Below are 27311 nucleotides of genomic sequence, written 5' to 3'. Positions count from 1 at the left end.
AATGGTATTAGGATCATATTGGCATGGCTGACCAAGTAAGATGTGGCAAGCATCCATTGGCACCACATCACACCAAAGAGCATCTTTTAAAATGAATTGCCAATTTACCTTGCAAAACATCTTGAAGACACAAGCACCTCATTTCCTTTGATGAGGTAGGGTCATGAGTGTTTCTGAAGTCTTGACTTTCAGCTTGTCCATCATTTCTTTTGCTACTCGGTTCTCACTGCTGCCACTATCAATTATTAAACTACAAAATTTTTCCCCCTTAATATCCAGCGAGTGCTAAAAATGTTTCTTAACCAATCTTCACCATTTGTCACTGACTCACTGGTGCTGCAAGCATGAACCTTAAACAACCAGCGACTCACCTACCTCAGGACCTTCAATTCCTTCTTCTTCCAAGTTAGCTTCATGCCCAATCTCATAATTAATCCCATCCACACGGCTACACCAACACCTTCTAGTTCTTAGTTTTATGAAAAACTTGGCTTATCATGTAGGCTTCCTTTTTAGGCATTCATTTGATTGATATGTCCAATTTCTGAACACTTGTAGCGCTTAATGGCATTCCAACCCTGCGGGTTATAAGGCTGATTTTTGTGAGTTAACATTTCTGTGGACTGCAGGTGCCACCTGTAATTCTATTTGAGGCCCTGGAGCTGGAAGAAACTCCCCCGAGGAGCATGCCCTTGATTTTTTCAATGTACTCCTGCCACTTGGGCTCCAAACCTTTACAGCAAGCTGATGGAAATCACTTATTTTGAAAGGTCGTAGTGAGCTTACTTGATCTTGAATTGCTAACAACAACCATTGATGTATCAGCTTACCTTTTGAAATTCTGTTTCAGAAAGATTACCCGTTATATTCAATTGATGAAACTTCTCATGTAATCTTTCACACTCTTCCCATGCTGCCTAAGATTTTTCAATTTCTGATACACTTGCTAAGAATCCCTTATAGGAATTGTGCCTTGAGCTTCTCCTTCAATTTATTCTACTGTTAGACACTCCTTTTGCCTCTAAGCTCACAATCATTTTGGTCATGGCTCCACCAAGTAGAAGCAGCTTCTCTCAATCTTACAGCTACCAACTTGACTCACTGATATTCTGCAAGTTCTTTGTACAAAAGCAGCTCTCTATGCTGTCCATCCAGTTCAGGAATTCAGCAGGTTCCATGTCATCATAAAATTCTGCAATTTGGACTTGAACAGCATATACTTTAGAGTTTAAAATTATCCATTCCTCACAGCATTTTGGTCTTTTATTGGGCTGAAAACACCTTCTAAGTCCAAAGCTACTTCTGTAGCTGGAATCATCACTTCCATCCTCAAAAAACTGATTAGGTTTGTCTTCAACTTCTCTTACTGGTTCATGATCCCATTACCTTCCATTTCCTTGATTATTTTTGTTAAGAACCAACTCTATAAGGTTTTGAATTTTCTCTTATAGTTCATGCAACATCAGAACAGTAGCAAACGTCCTGGATCTATGGCAATGCTTTCCTCTTCCACCCTTGGCAGCCATCTATAAATACCCAAAGGAAAACCTTCTCTACAGTTGCACAAGTCCTGGCACTTTGGCCACAGTTTCCACTTCCAGCCCTAGCAGCCATCTGTAAATACCCAAAGGAGAACCTGCTCTGATACCAATTTGAAGCAATGAACGTGACGGACATACACTGTAGGATCTGTCATATTAGATATCTGACAGATTAGGAATAACTACAGGCAGATTTAGTGGCAAAGATCCTCGTGTGCAGAAACACAGTGGTGGAGGCTACAGAAGGAGCAATGGGTGAATCCTCATCCAAACTTCCAAGTTCTCAGGAAAATTCTGATCAGATCAGAATTGACAACCAAAATGGGAAGGGACAATTCTGTACATCTTCATACATGATTGTCTTGCACATCAAACGTACCCAGGAAAATGATTATTCTTGACTACAGCTGTTTTGACTTCTATAGACTCAAAGACCTCGTACATACACTTTGGAACTAGACTCATAAATGAACATTATAAAGTTGGACTTAGGAAATGACACAATTTGACAAGACCATAATAATACCAAGATAAGAATAATTAATAACTATTATTGCAACTAAAAGGCGAAGAATGAACTGCCTTCAATGCTTCACTGGTGCAACAGCCTTACATCACTTTCAAAGGGGTAGGGCTTCGGAAACAAAGCTCATGTCAAAAGGGAAGGGGTTTCTCAGATTGACCAAAGGATAGGTTGTCAGTGACCAGGCATGACATATTAGGGCATACGACTGATGCTTGGAGTTGAGGGGCAAAGCAATTGAGAGTTTTCTCTATTTGAGTGGCTTGGGACCTAATTGAGGACAAGGACTTGCATTTTTTCTGTTATTCAAATTTCAAAAAGCCAAACACGTGATTAAGGTCTTGAATATTTCTATCCAAAAGTAAACCCAACTCTACTTTCCAAATAATAAAAATCACAATAAAAATATAAATTAACTAAAATATCCTAAATTTCCTACATCTAAATGATGTGTAGCTTTCACAGAGCCCATGCTCTCAACAAGCTAGGCTTAGGCTCAGATTGCTCCCACACATGGTAAGGAAACTGCTGTGTCAGCATCAAAATACTAGCATGCAACACCGACTCGCAAAAAGATTAAAAAAAAGTGGGGGGGGGGGTGGAATTAAGAGAAACAAAAGAAAAACTGAAAACAAAGGAAAAATTAAAGGAAAATGGTAAACTGTAATTACGGTTTCAATGTTCATATCATCCAAGCCACTTCCAAAACACATTACATCCTAGGGCTCTCATAAAGGCTTTATTAAGGAAAGAAAAATGCATAAAACTTATTAAATCTCTAAAAACTGAAATCACAACAAAATTTGAAAAATATAATCCTAAATTACTACGACACCTCAAATTCTTAATTGTGCACAACATTGATGGCATATAATATGGCCAGATCCAAAATGTTAAGAAGATGAAGTGTTGCGGAAAAAAAAAAACAAAAAAACAAACAAACAAACAAGCAAACCTCGCCAACTTCTATTGATGAGGGATAAGCAGCATTGATCCTCTCAAGGCTGTGAATATGTGACTGCAAACCAGACATATTTTCCATCAACTGTTGGTTTTCTCTTAAAAGATTGTTCTGAGATTCTTCCAACTCCGTCACCTGCCAAGCTTTGTTTTTAATTTCCACATCAGAAAAAACACAGATGCTTTATATTAATGGGTTAAATTAAAATTCAAATATATGATTATATGTGCTTGCTATATGAATGATTTTTTTGCCCCAACAAGTTCAATATAAGAAATAAATAAAAAAACAATTATCTAATATCTATGATGGAAACAAAAGAAGTCAAAAAGAATAGAACATGAAACTAAAGGTTTCCCAAATCCCATCCTTGTCCAATCTTATCAAATGCCTCTAATGGTGGAAATATATGAATAACGAAACAAGAAAAAGCCTAAATTATAAAAGTATTATACCATCTAATTGTTAGATTATTGGTTTACCACTTCACCTAAAAGCTTAAGTTGTTAGGTTGTTAGCCAACAATGAATATCAAGCCTTAACACTACCCCACACATGAAGCCCAATGCATGTGGGAGAGACTAAGGAAATGATAAATAACACCCATTACAAAGAACAAGATAATTTTTAAGGCAAAAGACACTGACTTCCCAAGATTTACAAAAAAGACATAGACCTTGGTTATGGTTTTAGAAATCCCATGAACATACCCTAAAGATTTCAAAATCCCCTAGAACTATCTTGACATTTGACTTCGGGACACTTATACCCCTCTTTGAGCTTGTCCTTTTATGAAATATAGGGGGAGATCTGCATCTATTTGACAAACCTCAGGAGAGGTCTGTGAAATTTTTGAAACCTCAAGGGAGCCCCATATCTTTTTTTCAAATCTTAACAAAGATACCTAGATTTTTAAAAACTTAAGGGAGATCCACATCTTTTCATCAAACCTCAAGGGAGGTCAGTATCTTTTAACTTTAAACAACGAAACAATAAACACAAGCTACATGACTAGAGCCCACAAACCTCCTAGAAACCATGGCACTAATACCGCGTCAAATTACCAATTCACCTAAAGCTTAAGCCATTAAGTTGTGGATCAACAATGGCTTTTTACTTCCATAGCAATTGTGGGTCAACAATTTTTTTTATAACAATCATAGGTCAACAATGTATATCAATCCTTAACACTAACCACAACTGTTACATTGGGAAACATATAAAAACACATAACTTGGAGATTTCCAACCAAGTGCATGCACACCAAATGCTCCAACATCCTTTCATGATCAATATAATGTTCTAAGCTATTTTTTTACCATGGGAAAAAAACTCATAAATTGGGGATTTCCAAATGCATGGCTGCATGCACACCAAACGCACAAACATCATTCATGATCAATATAATGTTCTAAGCTATTTTTATCAAAAATTAACAAGGATATTAAGGCTTTTTTTTTTATAAATCCAAGATGAATGGCACCAATTGAACTTAATTATCAAAAGAAAAAAAATTACAAAGCTACTCGACGACCACCAAGATGGAGCCTGTGGCACACCAAAAAGAGCATGGAATATCAGATTTGGCTTCATCTAATTATTAGTAAATCAACTGACCATACCCAGACAAGTAACCTTCCAGGATCATGGTGTGTTCATCCATGCTGAGAAATACTTATTAAAGCCCTCCTGTAAAATATGTCAATTATGGGGCTATGTACCTGCAACCGTAGTCTAGCATTATCATCGTTCAGGCTAGCTACCATTTCTCTGGTTATATTCTGTTCAAAAAAATAAACAAATAAGATACACTGGCATAATGAGATTCAATATTAGAGAAGACTGGCATTTAAAGCCCAAAAATGATAACTCATGAGTACAAATGATGCAAAGTACAAAACAAACAAAGAAGCAAGGCAAAAATAGGGGAGAGAAGGGTCCAAGTAATGGTTAAAGCCCAATATCTGGCTCCACATAAAAATACCATTCTAATTAGAAGTAGGAGAAGAGAAGAGAAGAAAAGAGAAGAGAAGAGGGAAGGGAAAGAAAGGAGAACCAAGCTCCCATCTTCACCATTATGCTGGAGAAATGTTCATTCTCAGATGCGCAAGAAGCACATAGAGTTGGGAGATACTAAAATTCGAAACCGGTACATTTCCACACAGAACGACCTGTGTTTACATACAGCATGTGGCCATGTGGGTTCATGTCTAGGTGTCAGAATTGTCTGACTGCAAAAAAGCCTTAGGACATTGGAAACACAACCATAATATTAGATTACCATTATTTTCAGTGTATCTAATAGGCTTGTTACACATGAGAACTTCACTATCATAAGATTATACACAAGAAAAATGTAATTAGCAATGCATGTGATAAAACTTTTTGTAAATTAATAGTGCATACTAACCACTTGTTTGGTTCACCGACTTAGGGCTGGAATGGAAGTAAAATTCTGTCCTTGATTCCATTCCAACACTTGGTTTGCATGAATTGAGGATGAATCGCTTTCAGGCCGGAATGCTAATTCCATTATTTATTAAAATGGTGATTCCTCCTCTTATGAGGAACAATAATTCTACTCTAGATTTTTATTAAAATACAATTACAACCCTCGTCAAATAATATATAGGGCAAAATACAATGACCTCCCCTGAGGTTCCAAAAATTCCAAGGACCTCCCTTGAATTTTCAAGAAATCCAAGGATCTCCCTTGAGGTTTGCCAAAAAGACACAAACCTCCACTTGTATTTTATAGGAAGACAAGTCTTTTGAGGGGAGGTTTGTATCTTTTTGACAAACCTCAAGAGAGATTTATGGTATTTTTGAAATCTTATGGGTGGTCAATGGAATTTTTAAAACCTCAGGGGAGGTCCCTGTCTTTTTGTCAAACAACAACAACTATAATAATAAAATAATAATCACACGAACAATAATTATTTTAAAAATAAAAATAATAATAAACTATTATAATGTAATAGTAAAAAAAGGGCAGCTCGGTGCCCAAAGCTCTTTGTACTCCTGCATATGGCGGGTCCAAGGAAGAAGAAACCATGATAGGTCTATAATATGCAGCCTTACCTTGCATTTCTGCAAGAGGCTGTTTCCATGCCTCAAAAAAATTATTAGTATTGTAAAACAATAAAAATAATAATAATAAAATAAACAAAAACAAAATAACATTGAATTGAAATCATATATTTTGAATGATTGCAAAATAAAAATAAATCTGAACTAGGGATATTTTTAAAAATCATTTATTTTGTATTGCGATTCCTACAGCTATTTTGTGTTATTGACCAAGCATAGTAATCATATTCCAACAACACTTTCATTCTTGCCTAGATTCCATTCTATCTCAAGTCCTTTCCTACTTCAATTCCATTCCGCAAACCAAACCGAGAATAAGAACTTTCTCATTGCACCAAGATTTGTTTCTCTTTTTTGTTAGCCATGCATATCAACTACAACTTCAAAAGAAAAAAAAAAAGGAAAAAAAAAAAGGTGTTCTAGACACATTCCATACACACATCAATACCACATCTTAATTCTAACCAAGGTCTTAAACTTCAATTTTGACTAAAATTTCGAAGCTTAAAAAGTACAGAATTTCAATGAAAATTTCGATTCCAATTTCGATTTTAAAAATGATGGAAACTAGTAATAAACATGGTGTTCTTTTATGGACCTTTAGAAGTGGCTAATAGACATAATAATGAAGTTTTAGAACTAAAATATCATAAATTAAATGCATCAATGATAGGTATGGTGTGTACATAAAATGCTGTAGATGTAATATAATAATCATATTAGACATATTCTGTAATATAATAATCACATTACACATATTCAATGAATATAAATGAAATTCATAAATGTTCAATTAATATCGTGTTATTTTAATTATACAAATACATATAATTTAGACACAAATATGGTCAAACAAAATTTAGTTGTTAATATTGAGGTTTTATTTTTCATGTAAGTTCAAAAGCGCCAGTAAAAAGTTTTGTTGTGATAAAAATAAGATAAAATGAGAGAGAAATTCCACTTTTTATTTAAATCTCGAATTTGATTTTTATGGCAATTTCATTCAATACATAAAATATCAACAAATTTCAATAAAATTTCAAAATTTTGATAAATTTTGTATGATTCTAAGAAATTTTTATGGAAATTTTGTAAGATGGATATTGACTGCCTTTTTGATTTAGAGGGTGATGAAAAGCATAAATTCTGACTGAAACTTCAACAATTTCATGGAAATTTAAGACCATGGTTCTGACAGGAGGGCTCCATAGATTTCGAATACCATATTCCATGAACATGATAATAATGGATACATAAATCAAAAAATGTTTTTAGTAGACAACCTCCCATCCCCTCCCCCCACAAAAAATAAAATAAAATCTTTCACACACATGGTATTTATGGTAAAAAATAGTGAAGATAGACCCCTAGAAAATGTTGCATTACAAAAAATTATCCCACCCAAAGAATTCTCTATGCATTTTTACTGCTCCCCCGGAAATTCCGTCTATCCTTACCATACTCAAGATTGGTAATTTCCATTGCCTATCCAAGGTTGAGCCCTGGGATTTGATGACGGAAATAAAAGGCCACCTAGCTTCACGCCCAACCATTCCAGATTATGCTTGCATTCTCTGAATTAATATAGAGTTTATGGCTTCACTGCCATTCCCCATTATTCATGTTTGCTTTTACTCAAGTTACTCAAAGCTACATGTGTTGGATATCCCTTTTGATTTCATTTGCTCTATATTTGTACTTGGTTGCATTCAAACTTGCGAGTGCTTAACGTGCATGTCTACTTATGTAGTTCTGCTTGTACTTGGAACTAACAATGAACCATCTAGCTTGTATCCCAGATTTTGAGTTTTCTTGAGACCCCTCAGTTCACATGTTTCCTCTAATGCACAACTGGGCATTGTAATAATAAATGATGCCCATTGTTTTAGGGTAATGGTTGTTCATCACTTTCTCATGGTTGACTGCAGTAGCGGGCAATTCATGTTTAAACTTAGAATATAGGAGATAATGGATCATCCATGCCAATAGTTAGTCAAAAACATGGTTTACAGATGTTTGGATGAATTTAAGAGCCTCTATGCAATTAAAAATTGCTTCACGAATAATTTTCTTGGCTTTTCTTTTATACAAAAAAAAAAAAGAGATCATTAAACACAAAGGAGATGAGAAAAGATTCTATGAGAAAAGGAAAAAAATACTACAATCAAAACAAGGCCTGCCAACCATACTATAGATCCAAAAAATGCACCCCTTTAAAACATGAGCCAAAGGCCAAAGGAAGCCATTCAATGAAGCATATTTCAAAGCACATAACACATCATTTTTCTTCCGCATAGAGGTAACTGCATTTTCTTCCAACCAAATACCCCACAAAATTGCAAAATTGCACGTAAGATTGAACCATACTGACTCCAACCAAACCTATGTAGGAAATAGCCAACAAAACCTCCACTGATTTCAGATAACTCAATTTTCTCCAAATAAACCGAACAACTTATTCCAAACCCTCCAACAGCATAAAGAACAAAGCAAAAAAAAAAAGAAGATAAAAAGCCGATGTTGAACTATCGACGTATACACATTTGAAGATGAAGCCATCAAAGGCCTCCTACTCTTCAACAGATTGTTGGTGTCAAATCTGCTTAGAACAACCAACCGCATAAAACACTGTTTAAAGATTGCATCATCAAAAGAGAACTGAGTTTACTAATGTGATTGTTTCCTTGACAAAACCAGGTTAAGGAATTGATCAAATTAAGAATACAAGATCGAGTTTGTGTTGTGCTCATCTAGAATAATGTTGAATGTTATAATTAACTCAATAGTGTGTCATGTACTTGTTGCTTAATAATCAATAATTATGACTCCATGTATTCATAACACAACAACAACAAAACCAAGTCTTAGTCCCACTAAGTCGGATCGGCTATATGAATCCTTTTCCACCAATTTATGCGATCATGGACCATTTCTTTTGATAGATTCAAAGATATTAAATCCTTACTCACTATCTCCTCCCAAATTATTTTAGGTCTACCCCTACCCCTTCTACTGCCCCCCACAGTAACTAAGTCACTCTTCCTCACAGGTGCATTATGTGGCCTACGTTGCAAGTGTCCATACCATCTAAGTCGACCCTTCCTTATCTTATCTTCTATAGGAGCTACACCTAACTTACCACGAATATGTTCATTCATTAATTTATCTTTCAATGTTATACCACTCATCCATCTAAGCATTCTTATCTCGTCAACTTTTACTTTTTGGATATTATGTTTCTTCGTCGCCTAACAATCCGATCCATATAGCATAGCAGGTCTTATAGCTGTCCTATAAAACTTCCCTTTTAATTTCAAGGGTATTCTATGATCACATAGCACACTTGAAGCACTTCTCCATTTTACCCAACCTGCTTTAACTCTATGCATTACATCATCTTCAATTTCTCCTTCAGCTCACATAATAGATCCAAGGTATCAAAATCTACAAGTGCTATTGATTTCTTCATCATCAAGTTTAACTTTGTCTCCAATATTCCTCCTATCATTACTAAAATTACATTTCATATATTCTGTTTTATTTCTACTTATCCTAAAGCCTCTAGATTCCAAAGCTTCTCTCTATAATTCTAACTCAGCCTCTACTCCGTCCCTAATTTCGTCAATTAATACAATATCATCTACAAACAACATACACCATGGAACCTCCTTTTGAAACTCTTAGTCAATTGGTCCATCACTAAAGCAAAAAGATAAGAACTCAGAGCAGATCCTTGATGTACACCTATGGTGATTGGAAATTCTCTAGTTTCTCCATCTATAGTCCTTACACTAGTCATTACTTCATCGTACATATCCTTAATGACATCGGTATACCTACAACATACACCCTTTTTTTCTAAAACCCACCATAGAACTTCCGTAGGTATCCTACATATGCTTTCTCAAGGTCAATAAATATCATATGCAAGTCCCTCTTCTTTTCCCTAAATTTTTCCATTAATCTTCTTAAAAGATAAATAGCTTCTATGGTAGATCTCCTAGGCATAAAACCAAATTGATTTTCTAAGATCTTCATTTCTAACCTTAATCTTTGTTCAACTACCATTTCCCATAATTTCATCGTATGACTCATAAGTTTAATTCCACGAACTCCATGTATTCATGGCTTATTGTAATTTCTTAGGGAAGAATTGGAGGGCCATAGTACTAGAAATGTTAATCTTAGGGGGGATTTCAACCTTTCAAATACCATGATTAAGCAGAAAGGACATGTCAATATGCATCACATCACCAAAAGAGAACTGAATTTACTAAAGTGATTGTTTCCTTGACAAAACTAGGTTAAGGAATTGATCAAATTAAGACACCTATCTATCATTAAGACACCTCCAAAAATAGAAACTTCAAGGAATACTATGCTCATTAAAGATAAAAAGTGGTTAAATGACTCCATTATGCACCCAGGGAAGATGATACAAAGGAAAAGAAGCAAGAAGCATAGAATCACCCAACCAAATGTCTTCCCAAAAGCAAATGCAAGAACCATTACCCACAACAAATTTGGTAAAAGGGATGAGAGAATAATTATGTGAAACTTCACTCCAAGGACTCTCAAAAGAATATCTTATTCCCAAATTTGCCTTCCACTCATTTACTTGCATGCCAATTTACTTTTGGTACCTGTATGCCAAAGGGAGTTCTCCTCTACGTGAAACCACCAAAGCTAAATACCCATTAAAGCCATGTTTTTCAAACATAAACTTACCAAGACCCATTTGTTACACCTAGTGCTTACAAAATGCTAAGGCGAAAATTCATAAGCAATGATGCCAACAAAATGCATACAATATTGCATTATTTTCTTCAATTTCTATGTTTTTATAAATGACTACAGAAGGAAAAGAAAGAAAGCAAAAAATATTATTAAATATTCCTTTTAGCCCACAAATTTTTTCCCTTCAAAATATGGATGGGTTTTAAGGAAAAATTTTCAAATCATGTCTAGGTATATCACTTCAAGCAAAAGGAAGAATTCTTCTTTTGGGGTTTATTTTTTGTCAAATTTTCAAAGGAACTGGAGGGGAGCATAATTGTAACCTTTTTGTTTTTTTTTTTTTTTTTTTTTTTTCTTTAGGCGGATGCCTTATCCTCCATCTTGATGTAAATTATTCTCTTTCTTGTTAATGAATTTTTTTTTCTATTGCTTTCAAATTTTTAGTGTGTTCCTCTTCCAATTTCCTATCCTTTTCCATAATCCACAATAGGAAAATTATAATTGAGGGTAGAGAGAAATATCATAAATATGATTCATGTTAATTAATGCTCAGTCAAAGATATTATTATTCCTATAAATTAATGCACTTCATTTACTAACAATAAATTAATCATAAATGCTGTCATGGTTGTTAACTAGGTTCATGTCATGAATCAAAACCTTAATTTTTTTTCAACCAACAATTGAGAATTTGAATTGAATCATAAGATTCAGCATAAATTCTAAAAATCCATGCAACTATCCATGATTGAAATGTATAGTATTTATTAAAATATCAAAACACTAATAGCTTCAAAATACCTTAAACATCAAAAGAATAATAAGTCCCCATATCTAAACACTTATAGCTTCAAAATAAACTATTCATGCGAAGAATCAAACACATGGAGACTTTATAGGATTGTCTAAAAAGTTTAGGAAGCCAAAATTTTTAAAGCAATTCAATAGAAAGAAAGTAGAAAGGTTCGTTTATTTAGAATACATACTCCAAAGGCCCTTAGAAAAGGTCATAGTGATTTTACATTCTAAAAACTAGTGAATTTTTTGGATTTTCAAATAGTTGGGTGTGATAGGGAACCACCTGAACTTGTTGGATCAAGGCTGGATTTGAACACTTATTGAATCACAAATCATAATGTTCGAATCATATGATTCAAATCAAGAACTGTAATGATCATGGGTAATTCTAGCTTATTTCAATTTGCCTAATAGATTTAAATCAATAGGCTAGTGAATAGAATCAAATCGTGTAATTTGAATATTTTACAATTTTGACAAATATGAATCCAACTAATTAAGGACTTTTATGTATTAACAGGACTGAACATGATTATGATTTTAAATACTCAGCAGAAAGGAAAAAAAATTACCTCTTTCAGGAGCCCGGATTCTTTCTCTCTCTCTAAATATTTGATTTTTTCCTCCAAGCTTGCCTGTGGAACATTATATAAGTTAACTTTACTGATCCAAATGCATTCACGTAAATCATTTTACAAGAATATAAATAATGCACTCAGAGTCACAGACAGGCAGCAAAAAATGCAAGTGCTTCACAGCAACAACAACAAAACCAAGTCTTAAGTCCCACTAGGTGGGGCCGGCTATTTCACAAGAGGAACAAAAATTAGTCTTAATTTGTTAGATAAAACAGTGAAGTTGAAAAAAAAATACCTCTTTCAAACCCAAAGAGGCCTTTTCATCTAATAATTGACTGATTTTCTCCTCCAAGCTCGCCTGTGTCATCAGATGATCAACTCCTCCAGAATATTCACAGAATCTTAAAACATTTCAGCATTAAAACATGATATTTGCAACATCCAACTGAAAATCACACAGTTCTCAACGAATAACTATGAAAATGATAATTTGCAAAGTTCATGGCAAAGCAAAATTTTCAAATGAAAATGCCCCCAATTTGGAGAAGTACCACAAGGCACAAACTACAATTTAACACAATTGTCCAAACTAATTTACCTCTCTCTGAAGCCAGAAATCCTTTTCACGCTGTAATTGTGCAATTCTCATCTCTAGATCAGCCTGTAAATTATACAGTCAAACAAATTAACCAATCAAATAACATACACATGGAAGGAAAACAGAAGCGCAATATAAAAGGTTCAGACCATCTCAGAGAATTTGATTATTCCATGGGCAGTCTACCCCTACCCTATACCCGCCACCCCCACCCCCACAAAAAATAAATAATAACAATAATAATAAATTTAGATTTTTAGTACCTCTTTCTGTATATGTGAACCTTTTTCATTTTGCAATAGTTTAATTGTTTCTTCTAAACTAGCCTGTTAAAAAAAAAAAAAAAAAACCCACAATATTGAAGTTAAAGATAAACTATATACTAACAATTGCAAACAAGAAACAAGCTCGCAGAGCTAATGAATCACCCTTACCGCTCTTTGCAGCCAGTGCCCTTTATCTACAATAGCCTGCATAACAAAATTTTCACAAAGACTGCCAAATTTTAGTGAATGGTGAAGATGAGAACCTGAAAAGCTGGCCAGGGGAAACATAAAAGGCAACTAAAGGTCCCAAAGAAACGCAAACTGCTTGGATGCTTTTTTTTTTTAGATAAGGCATTTGTTCATAAAGAAGAAGGAAGTACAAAATTGGGGGGGAAAGCCCTCTGACAGATAAGAAATAATTGCAAAAAAGTTGCTCTCCAATCTCTCCACAAATTGGTCAAAACAACATCCTAAAACTTCCCTCAAGCTAAAACCCAAAGAAAAGCAAGAAAAATCACTATATATCCAATAAGTAAGAAGGTGTATCTTGATCTTTAAAACTCCAGCATTCCTTTCCTTCCACAAAATCCAAAGAATAACAAATCAAGCATAGAATCTGAGGGGAACATCAAGAGGTTGTGTATGAGCAAGATTACAGCATTTGGAAATGTAGGTGTTTACCATATGCGAAGACATAATTTAGGATGTTTGGATTTAATTTTGTAATTTTCAGCATTTAAGAATTTGCAATTATGTTTAATTAAAAATTTTCCATTATTTCCCAAATTATGATTCCTTATTCATTGATTTGCGATTACTTCCTAGACATAGAGTTTTTCTTTGTGGCATTTGTTATTATTTTCTGGAGAATATTCCTTTATTTAGAATTAGGAGAAAACCTATATGAAGGCTAGATGTGTAAAAGTGAGAGGCATATTTGAATATTGAGAATTAAGCCCTAAATTGAGTCTTGCTCTAATCTTACCAGAAATAGTAAAAATTTACATTATAGCTGCATGGACACCTAAGCGTTAAGAAACAAGTGCTCACTTCTATCATTAAAAGATTACCCTAGAACATCTGTATTTATGTCCAGTTTATCTCTAAAAATAAAGGCTGTGTTTCTACAACTTTCTCATTCTACTTTTATGACAAAAATGTCATTTACAGTTTCTTATGTACCTGTCTTATCTTAATCCAATTTATTATGTAAACATTTTTTTTTCTGCCCAGCAGTAAATGCTAAGTTCAGGTAGTGACACCATTTACCCCTTGATGTGATAAATATACATGTAATATTTTGTCTTTTAATCAATAAAATTTGGAAGTGATGAATTTCAGAACCCATGTAACTGGAGCTAGTAAAAAATTGGCCCAAGCCCTTTTCCACACTCTTGCATGATAAGAGCACTTTTTTTCTGGGTATATATTCTTAGTTATACATGCATTAATTTTCACACTGCTTAATAAATATGACCATATAATTTTTTTTATTTTTCCATACATGATGCCCATGCAAAGCATGGACCTAGAACTAGTTTCAAATGAGGCTTACAATGATTCATATACAATTTCATGCTTAGGAAAAGAATTAAGCAGTTCCTTGTGGCAAGCATAACCAAGATCAGTTTTCATTGTACCATATCCTCACATAATATGGACATAAATTAGACTATTAGAGTCATATGTTATATTTTGTGAATTAAAACATATGAGTCACTTTGTGTGTTTGAGATTGGGTCTTTATCTTTCACAATGAACACTAATGCTTTATGAAACAGTTGAATTTTCAAGAAACGTGTAATGGTATAAGACCAACATGGTCACACCAATAATCATTATTCCCATTTGACAATTGGTGTTTATGCAGAAAAATATTTAAGGCTGTTTTCTAAAATTACCTTGAGAAAGCTCAGGCAAGTTCATGGTTATGTGCGTGCATGCAGCAAATAGAAACTATTATGTACAATATTGCAACTAATGCAATTTTAACATATTTGAGAAGATCAAGACACTCAGGGCCACCTCAATACGTGGCCAGACAAGAAAGTCGACTTACGCCTTCATTGCCATCGCCGCGATATCTATCCAGATCCCCATCAGTTTTTATTCCAGCGTCAATTTGAACGCCTGCACTCTCAGAAACTTGACTATGATTCTGCTCGACCACATGGTTCTGATTCACAGAAACAACCTCTCCAACTGCAGCTGTGCTATCTTCTGTTGCTTTCTGCTTGTTTTTCTTTTTCTTGTTCCTTTTTTTCTTCTTCTCATCCTCCATTTGTTAACCTCGGATTCTAAAACTTATACCCACCAGATTGCAAAAACAAGTGCCTCTCGGATCCACCGACAATTTCACTTCCAATGATGCACAAGGCCGCCCACTTCTCAACCTGTGACAAGACAGTCTAGAATGAAAACCATCCCGAAGCATATACAGCACAAATTCGCACCCAACTCAATGTCAGATTATCTATTCATGCACATATGCACGCACATAGTCACAAACATACTGCAAAGACACACACGAATCTGCAATATATATACATATATTACACCTGATTCGTCGTCAAATCGAAGACTAATTTAACAAAAATACATTATCAATATGACAAACCACAAGCTATCCATTTTAAATGCGAAATGGAAAAATCGCGAAACCCTAAATCTAGAACTGCAGCAATCGATATCAACAACAGATCGGGGAAAACGTTCAAATACGATTTAAAATGCGCAGAATCTTCAAACTACTTAAGAGAGAGGCGGCGACATGAATGAAATGATTCAGAGACACGTACAGATCGATCCAAAGTGTTTGGAATAATGATCAGGAATGGGTGGAATTGGAAGATCTCAGATGCTTATGGTTTAAAAATGCGGCGTTTCGGGAAACCAGAAATGTAGAAATAGGAAATCAGAGGAGAGAGGGAGGGAGGAGTAATAACGGCGCGCTTTGCGGTCACTAGAATAAAATGTTAGACGTTAAAAGGAAATCATTGTCCAAGAATTTTTTTTATTTTGTTGGGTTTCTCTAATCTCTAATACAGGAAATTTTCCTTATGTATCATTTTTTAAAATATATTAAATTTATCTTTATAACAGCAACTAATTATTTCAAAATACTCCTTAACTATATATAATTATTTCAAAATATTCTTATTATTATGACAAATTTGTCCTTACAACTATTTATAATTATTTCACAATACCCCTATAACAATTTACGATTATCTCGTAATGTCATTATACTATCTAATTTTCAGTTATTTTTTTATAATTATTTAAAATTATAAAAAATAAAAAACTAACATACTTCTATCAAAGAATTTTTAAAATTTATTGGACTTTTTCTCTAATACTATAAATGATTCTTCTTCCGTATCATCTTTTTAAAATATCAAATATATCTCTATAGCTACCAATGATTATTCAAAATGCTCCTTTAATTACTCACAATTATCTTAAAATATAATTGTATCAAATTTATCCCTATAACTGTTCATAATTACCTTAAAATATTCCTATAATTATTTACAATTATCTCAAAATATTATTTTCCTTATAATTTTTTAAAAGTTTAAAAAATATAGAGTCGCGAAGCACATACATAGTGCATGCACATGGCTTATCCCTATAAAATTGATATTACATTGTAAAAATTATTTGATAGACCAAATTTATTCCATATACAAATTTAATGAAATAAAAAATATAAACAAAACTATGACTAATTTTATTTCCAAACAAACTATAAAAATTTAGGATTAATTTTCCTTTCAATAAAAATTATTAAAAATTAGAATTGATATAATTCTTTAATTAACAAAAGAATTGAGTTTGAAAAGTCAACTTAATTAGTAGTTTTAGTATTTTCATCGATTGTGCATCGAAATTGTTTATCTTTTTAGATATTCATAAAATTGTTTAGTCATATATATCCTAAAATTTATTTAACTCTAACCATACAATTTTATAAAATATAGATAAATAATAATGTATTACTTTCCATACGTAAGAAGTGTAGTTTATTCTAAAAATTAATAATAATACATTGAATAAAGGTAATCATTAAATAATAGTATTTTTTATTACTAATAGAAAATTTAATGGAAACAAAAATAAAATAAAAATATTGACAAAAAATTTAAATCATAGTTTTTTTGTAATTCTTAACCGTGAATTAATTATGGATTTCTTTGTAATTTGTTTTGGAAAGAAAAAATAACTATTTTTTTATAATTTTTATGAAAAGAGCATTGACTTTTTATTTATTTTGGAAAGAAAATTATATTTTCTGTGGTTTACTGTATGAATTGTTATTGTTTTGTTAAATTATTCTATGACTAATGTGGTAAACTTAGGTTTGTTTGGAACCACTTATGCATAAATATTTTTCAAAAAAAATACTGAATTTAATAGATTTTGAACTGGAAAAGTGATGAATGTTATAAGTGGTGTTGGGTTATATTTAAAATAAATTGTATTTTGGTACTTACTTTTATTATAGGGTACTATATAATTATTTTTAACCATATTTTAGATAACAAATATTAATATTTTTAAATTAACAAATTCATTAATAAATATTTTAAATATTTATGATTAAAATTTAAACATTTTGTATTATAAAAATAATATAAGATTATTATTTTTAACTAACAATAATCTTGTTATTAATGTTTATCTATTGCATATCACTATCATATTAAATTATGATAAAAATAATATCAACAATTAAATTAAAAAATTTAATTTGTTTAGTCTTAACTTAAATTAATAAAGAGTTCTTGTTCAATCCAAAATTTAAATAATAATAATAATATTTTTGTAACTAAATTAAAATGATAGTAATATTAATTTTTCATTTAAAATTTAAATATTTTATATTATCTTAAAATAATATAATATTATTACTTATTAATTAATAATAATCTTATTATTAATTTATATTTATAATCTATGGTTATCACATTAATTTATGTTAAAAATAGCATTAACAACTATATTTAAAATTTTAATTTAGTTAATTTTAATTTTAATTTATATATGTTTTTTTTAATTCATTGTGGAATTTAATTATATTTTATTAATAATTAATAAGCTATAATGCATAGTAAAATAATATATGGTTAATTTTGAATAAATAATTTAATTAATAATTATGTTAACTATTATTTTAATAAATATTTAAATATTTAAATTACTTAAAAATAACATAATATTATTTTTATTAACAATAATCATGTTCTTAATTTATATTTATAACATATGATTATCATATTAATTTATGTTAAAATAATATTATCAATTAAATTAGTATTTTTTATTTTTAATATTATTTCAAATTAACAGATGGTTTTTCTTTTTCATTCCATAATTGAATTATGTTTTATTAATAAAAAATATATAATAATACATAATAAAATAGTATATAATTTTCTTCTAATGTATTTTTAAACTTATAAAATACCTACTAACTTTTTTTATATTTACAAAATTAATTCCGCCTATGAACATGTCACTTATAAGTGACCAAAAAACTATTTTAGATTGCTTCTTAAAATTCGCTTAAAAAGTTATCAAAAAAGTGATTTTGGAAAAGCAGTTTTTTGCAATAAGTGTTATAGTAAAAGTCAAACACTACTTTTTTATAAAAGTACTTATTTTAAGTAATAAGTGTTACAAGCACTTTTTTTAAGTATTCCCAAATGGGAGCTTAGCCTACCTAATAATTTCTCCATTACATACCAACATGAAAATTTAAATAAATGAAAAAATTCAAGTGACAAATGTTGACCCGTGATATCATGATTTTGTGACCTTAAATATTTGTTAATCGTCGTAGCCCGGGAGTATATAAGTGTGTCTCACAGCGGATATATAATGTAGAGTGAGGGGGGGTGATTGACTCTTTTTGTGTATATTCAATTTCTTTACAAAATAAAATCTCTTGACAAGATGGCAAACAATTATATCACAATATACAAAATATAAATCATGCACAAGACAATAAAATAAAGAGTAGGGAGAGAAAATCAACACGGAATTTTTACGTGGTTCGGCTCCAAGCCTACGTCCACGCCTTAGCACTAAGTTAAAGATTGCACAATCTACTATCAACGCTCCTTCCCTGGTGGAGCAAGTCTTACAACTCAAGTACACAATCCTACACTTGGGAACAAATCCCTACTTGTTCACAAAGAGCTTTTACCAAGCGTTTCACCAAGAAACCTCACAATGATTCACAAAGAACCTTACACGAAGTAGATGATTACGATGAGAATGCTCATTGAATGAGCAAATATTAAATACAAAGCAAATCTCACACTTCTCTCTCAAGAATTGTATCAAATAAGATTGGAGAACAAAAGAGATGAGCACCAGCGAATATGAACTAAGATGCAATGTACTAAGTTTTGGAATCAAGGATATTTTTCATTATAAGCTCGTATAAATTATCAAAACCATGTCAAAACAAGACTAATAGCTTGTATTTATAGCCAAAATATCCAACTACTCGTTATTGGACCATTGGGAGCAATTCCTAAACAAAACTAGCCATTTTTGCCTGTTAGTATCATTCTACCCGTTGGGATTATCGACTAGTACCCTGCACTCGTCGACTAGTATCAACTAGTCACTCATCGATGAATCCCCTATTCTCATCGATGAATGCCCTGAATTAGAAAAAGTCATCAACATTAAAGTTGTGAGATTTTTTCTTAACTTTCTAAGTACACCAAGATCTTCCTTTTTGAACTTTTCTAGCAAAAGTTATGCTCCAAAAACCAAAGCGTATTCAGAAAATTTAATAGGTGCATAACTTAAGTTTTAAACCCAACCAAAAAGTTTTTTAAACAATTAAAACATTCTTAGATAAAAGTATATGAAATATATTAAATCTAATAGAGTTTAATACTTGTCCAAATGAGTTTCCCCTTGAGTATAAGATATCTTGTTAATAAAAACACATTTAAAAATTTGTTTCGATATTTATATGCTTAATATGTCCTTTATGAAAATAACTTGACTTTCTTGAATGCTTAGGACATAAAGCTTGTTTTGACACAATCAAGACTAAGTATGAAAACATTTATAAAACCAAGACAATGAAAACTTGTACATTTGAAAAACATATTTAAGTTTAGGATTCTTTTGACAAACTCTTCGAGTTAACTTTGAAAACCATGTATGTGAGTTTGTTGACTTAGGTGAAATCCTATAAACTCATGTGTCCTAGTATGCATGCAATTACTCAACTCTTTCTCAGAAATCAAGCAAGAAACAAAATGCAAGAGTTATAACATAAACTACCTCAACAATACACCCCATTACATATAATATAACATTAAGCTTCCTTGGATGTGCTTAAGTCCTTTCCTAGTACGTGTCCATTTGATCTTCCTATTCGAACGTCAACTCGATCCGATCTTTGCCTCTAATCTTAGTACTTCATGTAATTGTTACTGAACTTGTACTAAACATGATTTGCAAAGATGGAAAGAAGAAGGGCATATGAAGAAGGATTGTTTAAAGAGGAAAAGAAATTTAGAGGAAAAGAGCATGAAAAAGACTGAGTAGGCTACTGTAGTGGAGAGTAGTTTATCAGTTTTTGATGGGGATCTTTTGGCTGTTACTACAGGTTCCAGTTACTTAACCGACACCTGGACTTTGGATTCAGTGTGCTTATATCATATGTGTCCATACAGGGACTGGTTTGACTCCTATGAACCAATCTCTGGAGGGATGATGTTGATGGGTAATAATGCTTCCTGAGGTATTCTTGGTATTGGAATGGTCAGAATCAGGATGTTTGATGGTGTGGTTAGAACCATCAAGGATGTGAGACATGTTCCAGATCTGAAAAAGAATCTGATTTCCTTGGACTCTTTGGACAGTAATGGTTTCTCTTTTTCAGCTAGGGATGGTGTGCTGAAAGTGGCTAGAGGTTCACTGGTAGTAATGAAGGGTCATTTGAGGAACAATTTGTACACTCTGGTGGGTAGCACAGTGATAGGTGAAGCTGCAGCAAGTACCTCTTCAGATACAGATACAGATTATACTACTCTGTGGCATATGAGGCTGGGTCACATGAGTGAATGTGGTTTGCAGGAACTGCACAGGCGGAACTTACTAGGGGTAATTCTTGTTGTAAGCTTAAGTTCTATAGATATTGTTTGTTTAGTAAACAACGTAGGGTGAGTTTTAGAACAGGAAAACATACGAGCAAGGAGGTGCTGGAGTACATTCATTCAGATGTGTGGGGTCTAGTATAGGTACAATCTCACGGTGGTGCTATTTATTTTGTCTTATTTATTGATGACTTTTCCAAGAAAGTACGGGTGTACTTTCTGAAGCACAGAAGTGAGGTATTTAGTAAGTTCAGGGAATGGAAAGTTCAGGTAGAGAAGCAAACAGAGAAATAGGTGAAGTTTCTGAGATCTGACAATGGACTGGAGTACAAAAACAGTCAGTTCACTGACTTCTGTAAGGAAGAGGGGATCACTAGGCACTATATAGTTCCACATGGGCCACAGCAAAATGGGGTGGCTGAAAGGATGAACAGAACATTACTAGAGAGGGCAAGGTGTATGAGGATTCAGGCTAATTTGCCTACGTCATTCTAGGCAGAAGCAGTGAGTGTAGCTGTAGAGACCCGAACTCATAAAATAAGGAAATAAATAAGAAAAGGGTAAAAAGGTAAATTTCGTAGGCTTCGTCGACGAAGCCAAGGTTCTCGTTGACAAATGTCATATAAGGTTCGTCACCGAAATTCAGAGCCTCGACAATGAATAGATCCCGACCAAAAGGGAAAAATATCAAACAAGGGCTCATCGACGAAGGAAGAGGTTCATCGATGAAAAGTCTTCTGTGGCTCGTCGAGGAAGGTACAATTTGTCGACGAATTTGACCAGGTCAAGGGGTCTATAAATATCATTTTTCGTTACTTAGGGGTTAAGAAATCACTAATTAGTCCGTCGAGCGCGCTCGCGATCGCTATCTCTCTCTCTCTCTCTCTCTCTCTCTCTATTCTTCTCTCTCTCTCTCTATCTCTCTCTCTCTCTCTCTCTCTCTCTCTCTCTCTCTCTCTCTCTCTCTCTCTCTCTCTCTCTCTCTCTCTCCCTCCCTCCCTCCCTCCCTCCCTTCGTCACTCGTTTCGACGATTGGAGGATACCATGTGGATAAGGGGAAAAATGTCTACGATTGTAGCAGATCGAATCTTTGCTTTGAGGATTTTCGGGTTTTATCCTGAAATCAAGGTAAGAGTCTAAGTTTGTTTTTGGTTCGATAGATCTATAGTAAATAGGGTTGTGTTGAAGTATTGTTCTTTGGTTTTTAGGTTTTGAGAACTTGATTTACTGTTTTGGAGTCGTATAGTTCGTGTTTCAGTGTTCGGGACAAAGGTAAGGGAATTTGTTTACATCAGTATTTTTAGAAAACTAAATCACTAGAAAGTTAGCTTATGCTTATATGTATGTTATGACTGTTCATTGGCAAAGTTTTACGGAGTAAAAGTGTCGGTTTTTCAGTTTTACGATTTTGGTAAAAAGTCGGGTTTTGGTATATGATCTCCAAACTTTCCAAAACTACTTTATTTGTATTAAACCCAGCGTAGGAGATGCTTGGAACCCTTGTTTTCTGTTAAACAACTTTTTTCGAACTATATACTATGTATGGTCTGTTCTTACCCAAACGAGTGTGGCATATGTTATGGAATGGAATACATGTGGAACTGATTAATGCGTATATGAACTATGGGAACTGAAGTTCCAAATTGTTATCAGAAAATGTGGAAAATAGGTGTCGGTTAGATACCGAGCTCTATATGTGAAAGAGTTAAACCGAGAGTGTGTGTGTACCAGTTTATACCATAGTTTAAATGAAAGAAAAAATGTATGAAAGAATGCATGAATGAGATTGTGAAAAATAATGGAATTGCGCATGTTAATGTGTTTGATTGTAAATCGTATATATAATATTGGGACCACAACTTGTTACTATGAGAGCCTTAAAAAGCTCAACGTTTTTATGGAAGCCCTAAAAGCTTAATGTTATTATGTAAGCGCGGTACTGTTGCTAGAATATGAGATACAGTACAACCACACCTATGTTCTCAGTGTGGGTATCTATGCAGTCGTCTTGGTACGAAGGGCCACTGGTTGATCACGGACCAGGGTGGTGATGGCCAAGATGGACTAGAGTAAATTACGATGCCTGACAATGCCTGCACGAACAGGGCTCAATTAGTGACCCGTGCCACAAGGTAGTGTTGGCATAGTTATTATTCTTTCAAAGCTGGACGGTGTTCTAAATATACATATGCATGATTTAAAAACAAAAAGGGCAAAGTCACAGGTTTAAGTACCAGGCGAAGGGATTGTATAGTGTATGGGCCTGTATCCTACCCTAACCTCGAGAACTCTCGCTTGTTATGATACTCAATTGGCTATTGTAGGATTTATATCTACATATCTCCTATATTATAGTATTGAGAATATGTTATATACATAACTGCTTGCAACTGGTTTAAACACATGTTGTCACACACTGATGTAATATCTTCCACCTTACTGAGAAGTGTCTCACCCCAACTTACAACCTTTGTTTCAGGTCCTTCAAGAAACTGGTCCTAGGCTTTTAGAGGGACGTTGAAGCTTAGTTATGTTTTTAGTTTTCGTAAGTATTTTGTATATGTAATAGACTTAGTTTAGAATGTCTTTTGGGGTTTATAAGAGCAAGTTATGCTTTAAGTACAATCATATGTATGTAAGAAGTCAGTTAGAAACTTTGGTAAGTCTAATAGATGAAGTATGAATGTTTATGTTTTCTACAATGTATGAAAGCACAAATCTGTATGATACACCCGTATGTCCCTGTTTAGGGCGAGTAGTTTATATATGTTATCAAATATGTGTAGATTATGTATGAATAGTAGCACTTTGGGCCCAACTATTGGGTTGAGGCGTTACAGATGGTATCAGAGCCTTAACCAGTCGGAAGTGTGATGTAATTCTCGCTACATGGTTATGGAAATGCTCAGAGCTTAGGTTGTTAGGTTTTGTAGACTAAATCTTACCAGAGTTTAGGATGTGAATAAGACTTTTGAGTTTTGCTTAGTAGGCCTGGATACAGAAATCCATTGAAAAACTTTTGTGTTTTTCTGGATCAATCGAAAGATTCAGAAAATCACGACAATCCATCGATGGTTTTGTTTCCAAGTGGAGGGGTGGAACTAGAGTTAGAATGAGAATGTTGAATTAGTAGAGTACGTCAGTGTTAGGAATGTTAATTTTGGGAAATGAGTCTATAGCATTGTAGTATTAACTAATACGTAGGTTATTAAGCTTCTAATTGATTTATTTCAATTGCTTCTTCAGGATGAAGTCCAAGGATAGTACTGCCAATGTAGGAGACAGTAGCGGTAAAGGAGCTGGCCATGAGGCTTGCAGTGACTCCACGAGTGTACTACGGGACTTTGCGTAGTAGCTTATGGCTAAGGTAGCATGAACGAATAGGGTCCAGGACCATCCCACAGCTGAGATGGGATGCTCCATCAATCAATTCATCCGATTGAAGCCTCTTGTCTTTTTAGGGAGTGCAGACCCGATTCGAGCTAAGAATTGGATCCGAGAGATTGAGAAGATCCTAGATGTTCTGAACTGCACAGAGAAGTAGAGGGTAACCTTTGCAATGTTCAAGTTGTCAAGGGAGGCAGAGAGATGGTGGGTATCGGTAAAGATGTTGGAGGAGCATCGACCGATACTAGTAGCGATGACGTGGGCCCGTTTCAGAGAGTTCTTCTTTGAACAGTACTTCCCAACCACAGTCAGAAATGCAAAGATGGAGAAATTCATGAGTTTGACGCAGGAGTCGTTGACAATTCAGCAGTACGTTGCCAGATTCCAGGAGTTATCCCGATTTGCTCCATTCATGATTCCTGACGAGGCAATGTAAGCCTCGAAGTTTCAGAGGGGTTTAAAGAAGGAGATACGAAAGCAAACAGTGATCTTGCAATTTCAGGACTTTATTACTCTAGTAGAGAAAGCCACTATAGCAGAGGAGAGCCTGCAAGAGGATGCAGAAGTCTAGATTCCGAAGAAGAGGCCAGCGCCTCCTAGTTCTTATTCAGGCGTGAGGCAAGGCACATGGAAAAAGTATGGAGGTGGTGAAGGTCAGCGACGAGAGATGGGAGGTGGTACATCTCAGGATACCACATCCTTACTAGGTTGTCCCTCTTGTGGCAAACCTCATGCAGGGAAGTGTTTGCTAGGTTTGGGGGTTTGCTATCGGTGTGGCAAACCAGGACATATGGCACACAATTGTAACACGTCGGGTGGCAACGCACCCTCATAGCAGCCATATAGAGGAGGTGCTTAGGCACGATGTGGTGGTCATCAAGGGGGTACAGCCCAGGCAAGGGTGTATTCCCTAACTTCGGGCGACGCAGAGAACGCTAGTGATGTAGTCACAAGTATCATTTACATGCTTTCCAATAAAGCTGTTATATTATTCGATTTAGGGGCAACACATTCCTTTATCTCTCGGGGATTTGTTAAACTGTGTGGATTAGAGGTTCAACAGTTAGATTATGAACTGGTAGTGGCAACGCCATCAGGGTCAGTAGTTGTATGTAGTAAAGTAATCTGTGACTTCCCAGTAGAAATTCAGAAGAGGGTACTACCAGTCAATCTTATTGTGTTTGACATGCATGACTTCGATATTATCCTAGGGATGGACTGGTTATCTACTAGTTATACTAGTATTGATTGCCACATAAGAGAGGTGGTGTTTAGACCTCAAGGGAAACAAGAGTTCAAGTTCTTTGGGTCGTGTGTGCATTCAACACCATAGATCCTTTCAGCTAAGCAAGTTAGGAGATTACTACTAGAGGGGATGCCAAGGGTATTTAGAATTTGTGAAAGATACCCCAGAAGCAGAACGTAGATTGGAGGGGATTCTTGTAGTGTGCGAGCTCCCAAACATGTTTCCAGAGGACTTGCTAGGATTACCTTCAGATCGTGAGGTGGCATTTGTTATAGAATTGATTCCAGGTATAGCGCCAATATTGAAAGCTCCATATCGTATGGTTCCAACTGAATTGAGAGAGTTGAAGGAGCAGCAACAAGAGCTACTAGATAAGGGGTACAATCGACCGAGTGTTTCACCCTAGGGAGCACCGGTGTCATGTTGGGGAATAAAACCTGGAGCAACAATCACACACGAAGAAAAATAAACAAGCACATCCACACTGAAACACCGGATTTATGTGGTTCGGTCCAAACTGACCTACGTCCACGGGAGCACACACCACTGCACTATAAATTGGGAGAAATATACAGAGGAGCCTCATTGCTCTACTCAACTCTCTCTCTCTCTCTTACACACCTCAACTCGCTGCACTGCACAACACTATCATAGCATACAAAGCTCTCCACACACACTCACAACTTTTCACACATTGCACACAGCTCTCTCTCTCACATATATATATATATATATATATATATATATATATATATATATATACACACAAGGGGGAGCTAAATTCAAAGGGGGTGGCTGCAGATTTCAACAAAATCTGCAGCGTAGGTGGAGGGCTGCTGGCTGTTGGTCTTCATTTCAACATAGGCTGCATGGGGAGGTGCGTGCCGATGGTTCCACACCAGAATTCCTAACCATCTCCCACTTAGAGACGAAGGCAGCATCTTAACCAGTGTATAGACGAATGATGTGCTCATGTCTGTCTTCAAGCATGAAGACCAATTGAAGTTGAGCACAACTTCAGTTTCTCCCTAGTCACCACCTTCCTGTCTACTAGATTTCTGCGGACTAATCTGATGGCTGTCATCTTCACAACTAGTGCAAAAATGCCGGTGTAGTCAATCCCTTTCTTCTGCTCAAAGCCTTTGACTACCAACTGAGGCTTGTACCTTCTGGAGCCGTCATGCTCCTCTTCAATTCTATATACCCACTTGTTGTGAAGGCCTTTGGGCAACTTCTATGTTCTGTTGGAGGTGAGGGACTTCATCTTGTCCTTCATTGCAAGCTCCCACTTGCTCGCATCTCCTGGCTGACATGCTTCATCACAGTATTCAGGCTCTCCTCCATCTGTAGGAAGTAAGGAATCTATATACCTTCCATATGGTATATGAGGCCGAGTAGATCTCCCAAGCTCCGGTGCTAGAGTAGGAGATGGTGGTGCGACGATCTACTCCACT

At 34.5% G+C, this 27311-nt stretch overlaps 1 protein-coding gene across 3 annotated transcripts in view; it reads right to left on the bottom strand.

Moving 5' to 3' along the window:
• The window catches only part of LOC131159966 (uncharacterized), a 63421-nt gene that overhangs the window by 13538 nt on the left and 22572 nt on the right, over positions 1-27311 (bottom strand). Inside the window, exons 1-9 of one of the 3 annotated variants that reach the window (XM_058115223.1) lie at positions 15891-16056; positions 15152-15485; positions 13261-13296; positions 13090-13152; positions 12827-12889; positions 12524-12586; positions 12223-12285; positions 4747-4806; positions 3020-3160 (exon numbers count right to left, since the gene is read on the bottom strand). In XM_058115223.1, coding sequence (XP_057971206.1) covers positions 3020-3160; positions 4747-4806; positions 12223-12285; positions 12524-12586; positions 12827-12889; positions 13090-13152; positions 13261-13296; positions 15152-15373 — 711 coding nt within the window. In that variant the 5' untranslated portion in view covers positions 15374-15485; positions 15891-16056. Of the gene's footprint in view, positions 1-3019; positions 3161-4746; positions 4807-12222; positions 12286-12523; positions 12587-12826; positions 12890-13089; positions 13153-13260; positions 13297-15151; positions 15486-15813; positions 16057-27311 lie in introns of those variants that run through there. The other 2 variants (XM_058115222.1, XM_058115221.1) reach the window with 2 other exon arrangements.

The sequence above is a fragment of the Malania oleifera genome, chromosome 7 (genome assembly GCF_029873635.1).
Source record: "Malania oleifera isolate guangnan ecotype guangnan chromosome 7, ASM2987363v1, whole genome shotgun sequence".
Lineage (NCBI taxonomy): Eukaryota > Viridiplantae > Streptophyta > Magnoliopsida > Santalales > Ximeniaceae > Malania > Malania oleifera.
Note: the sequence above shows the minus strand (reverse complement) of the source record. Positions and strands in the feature narration are given on the sequence as shown.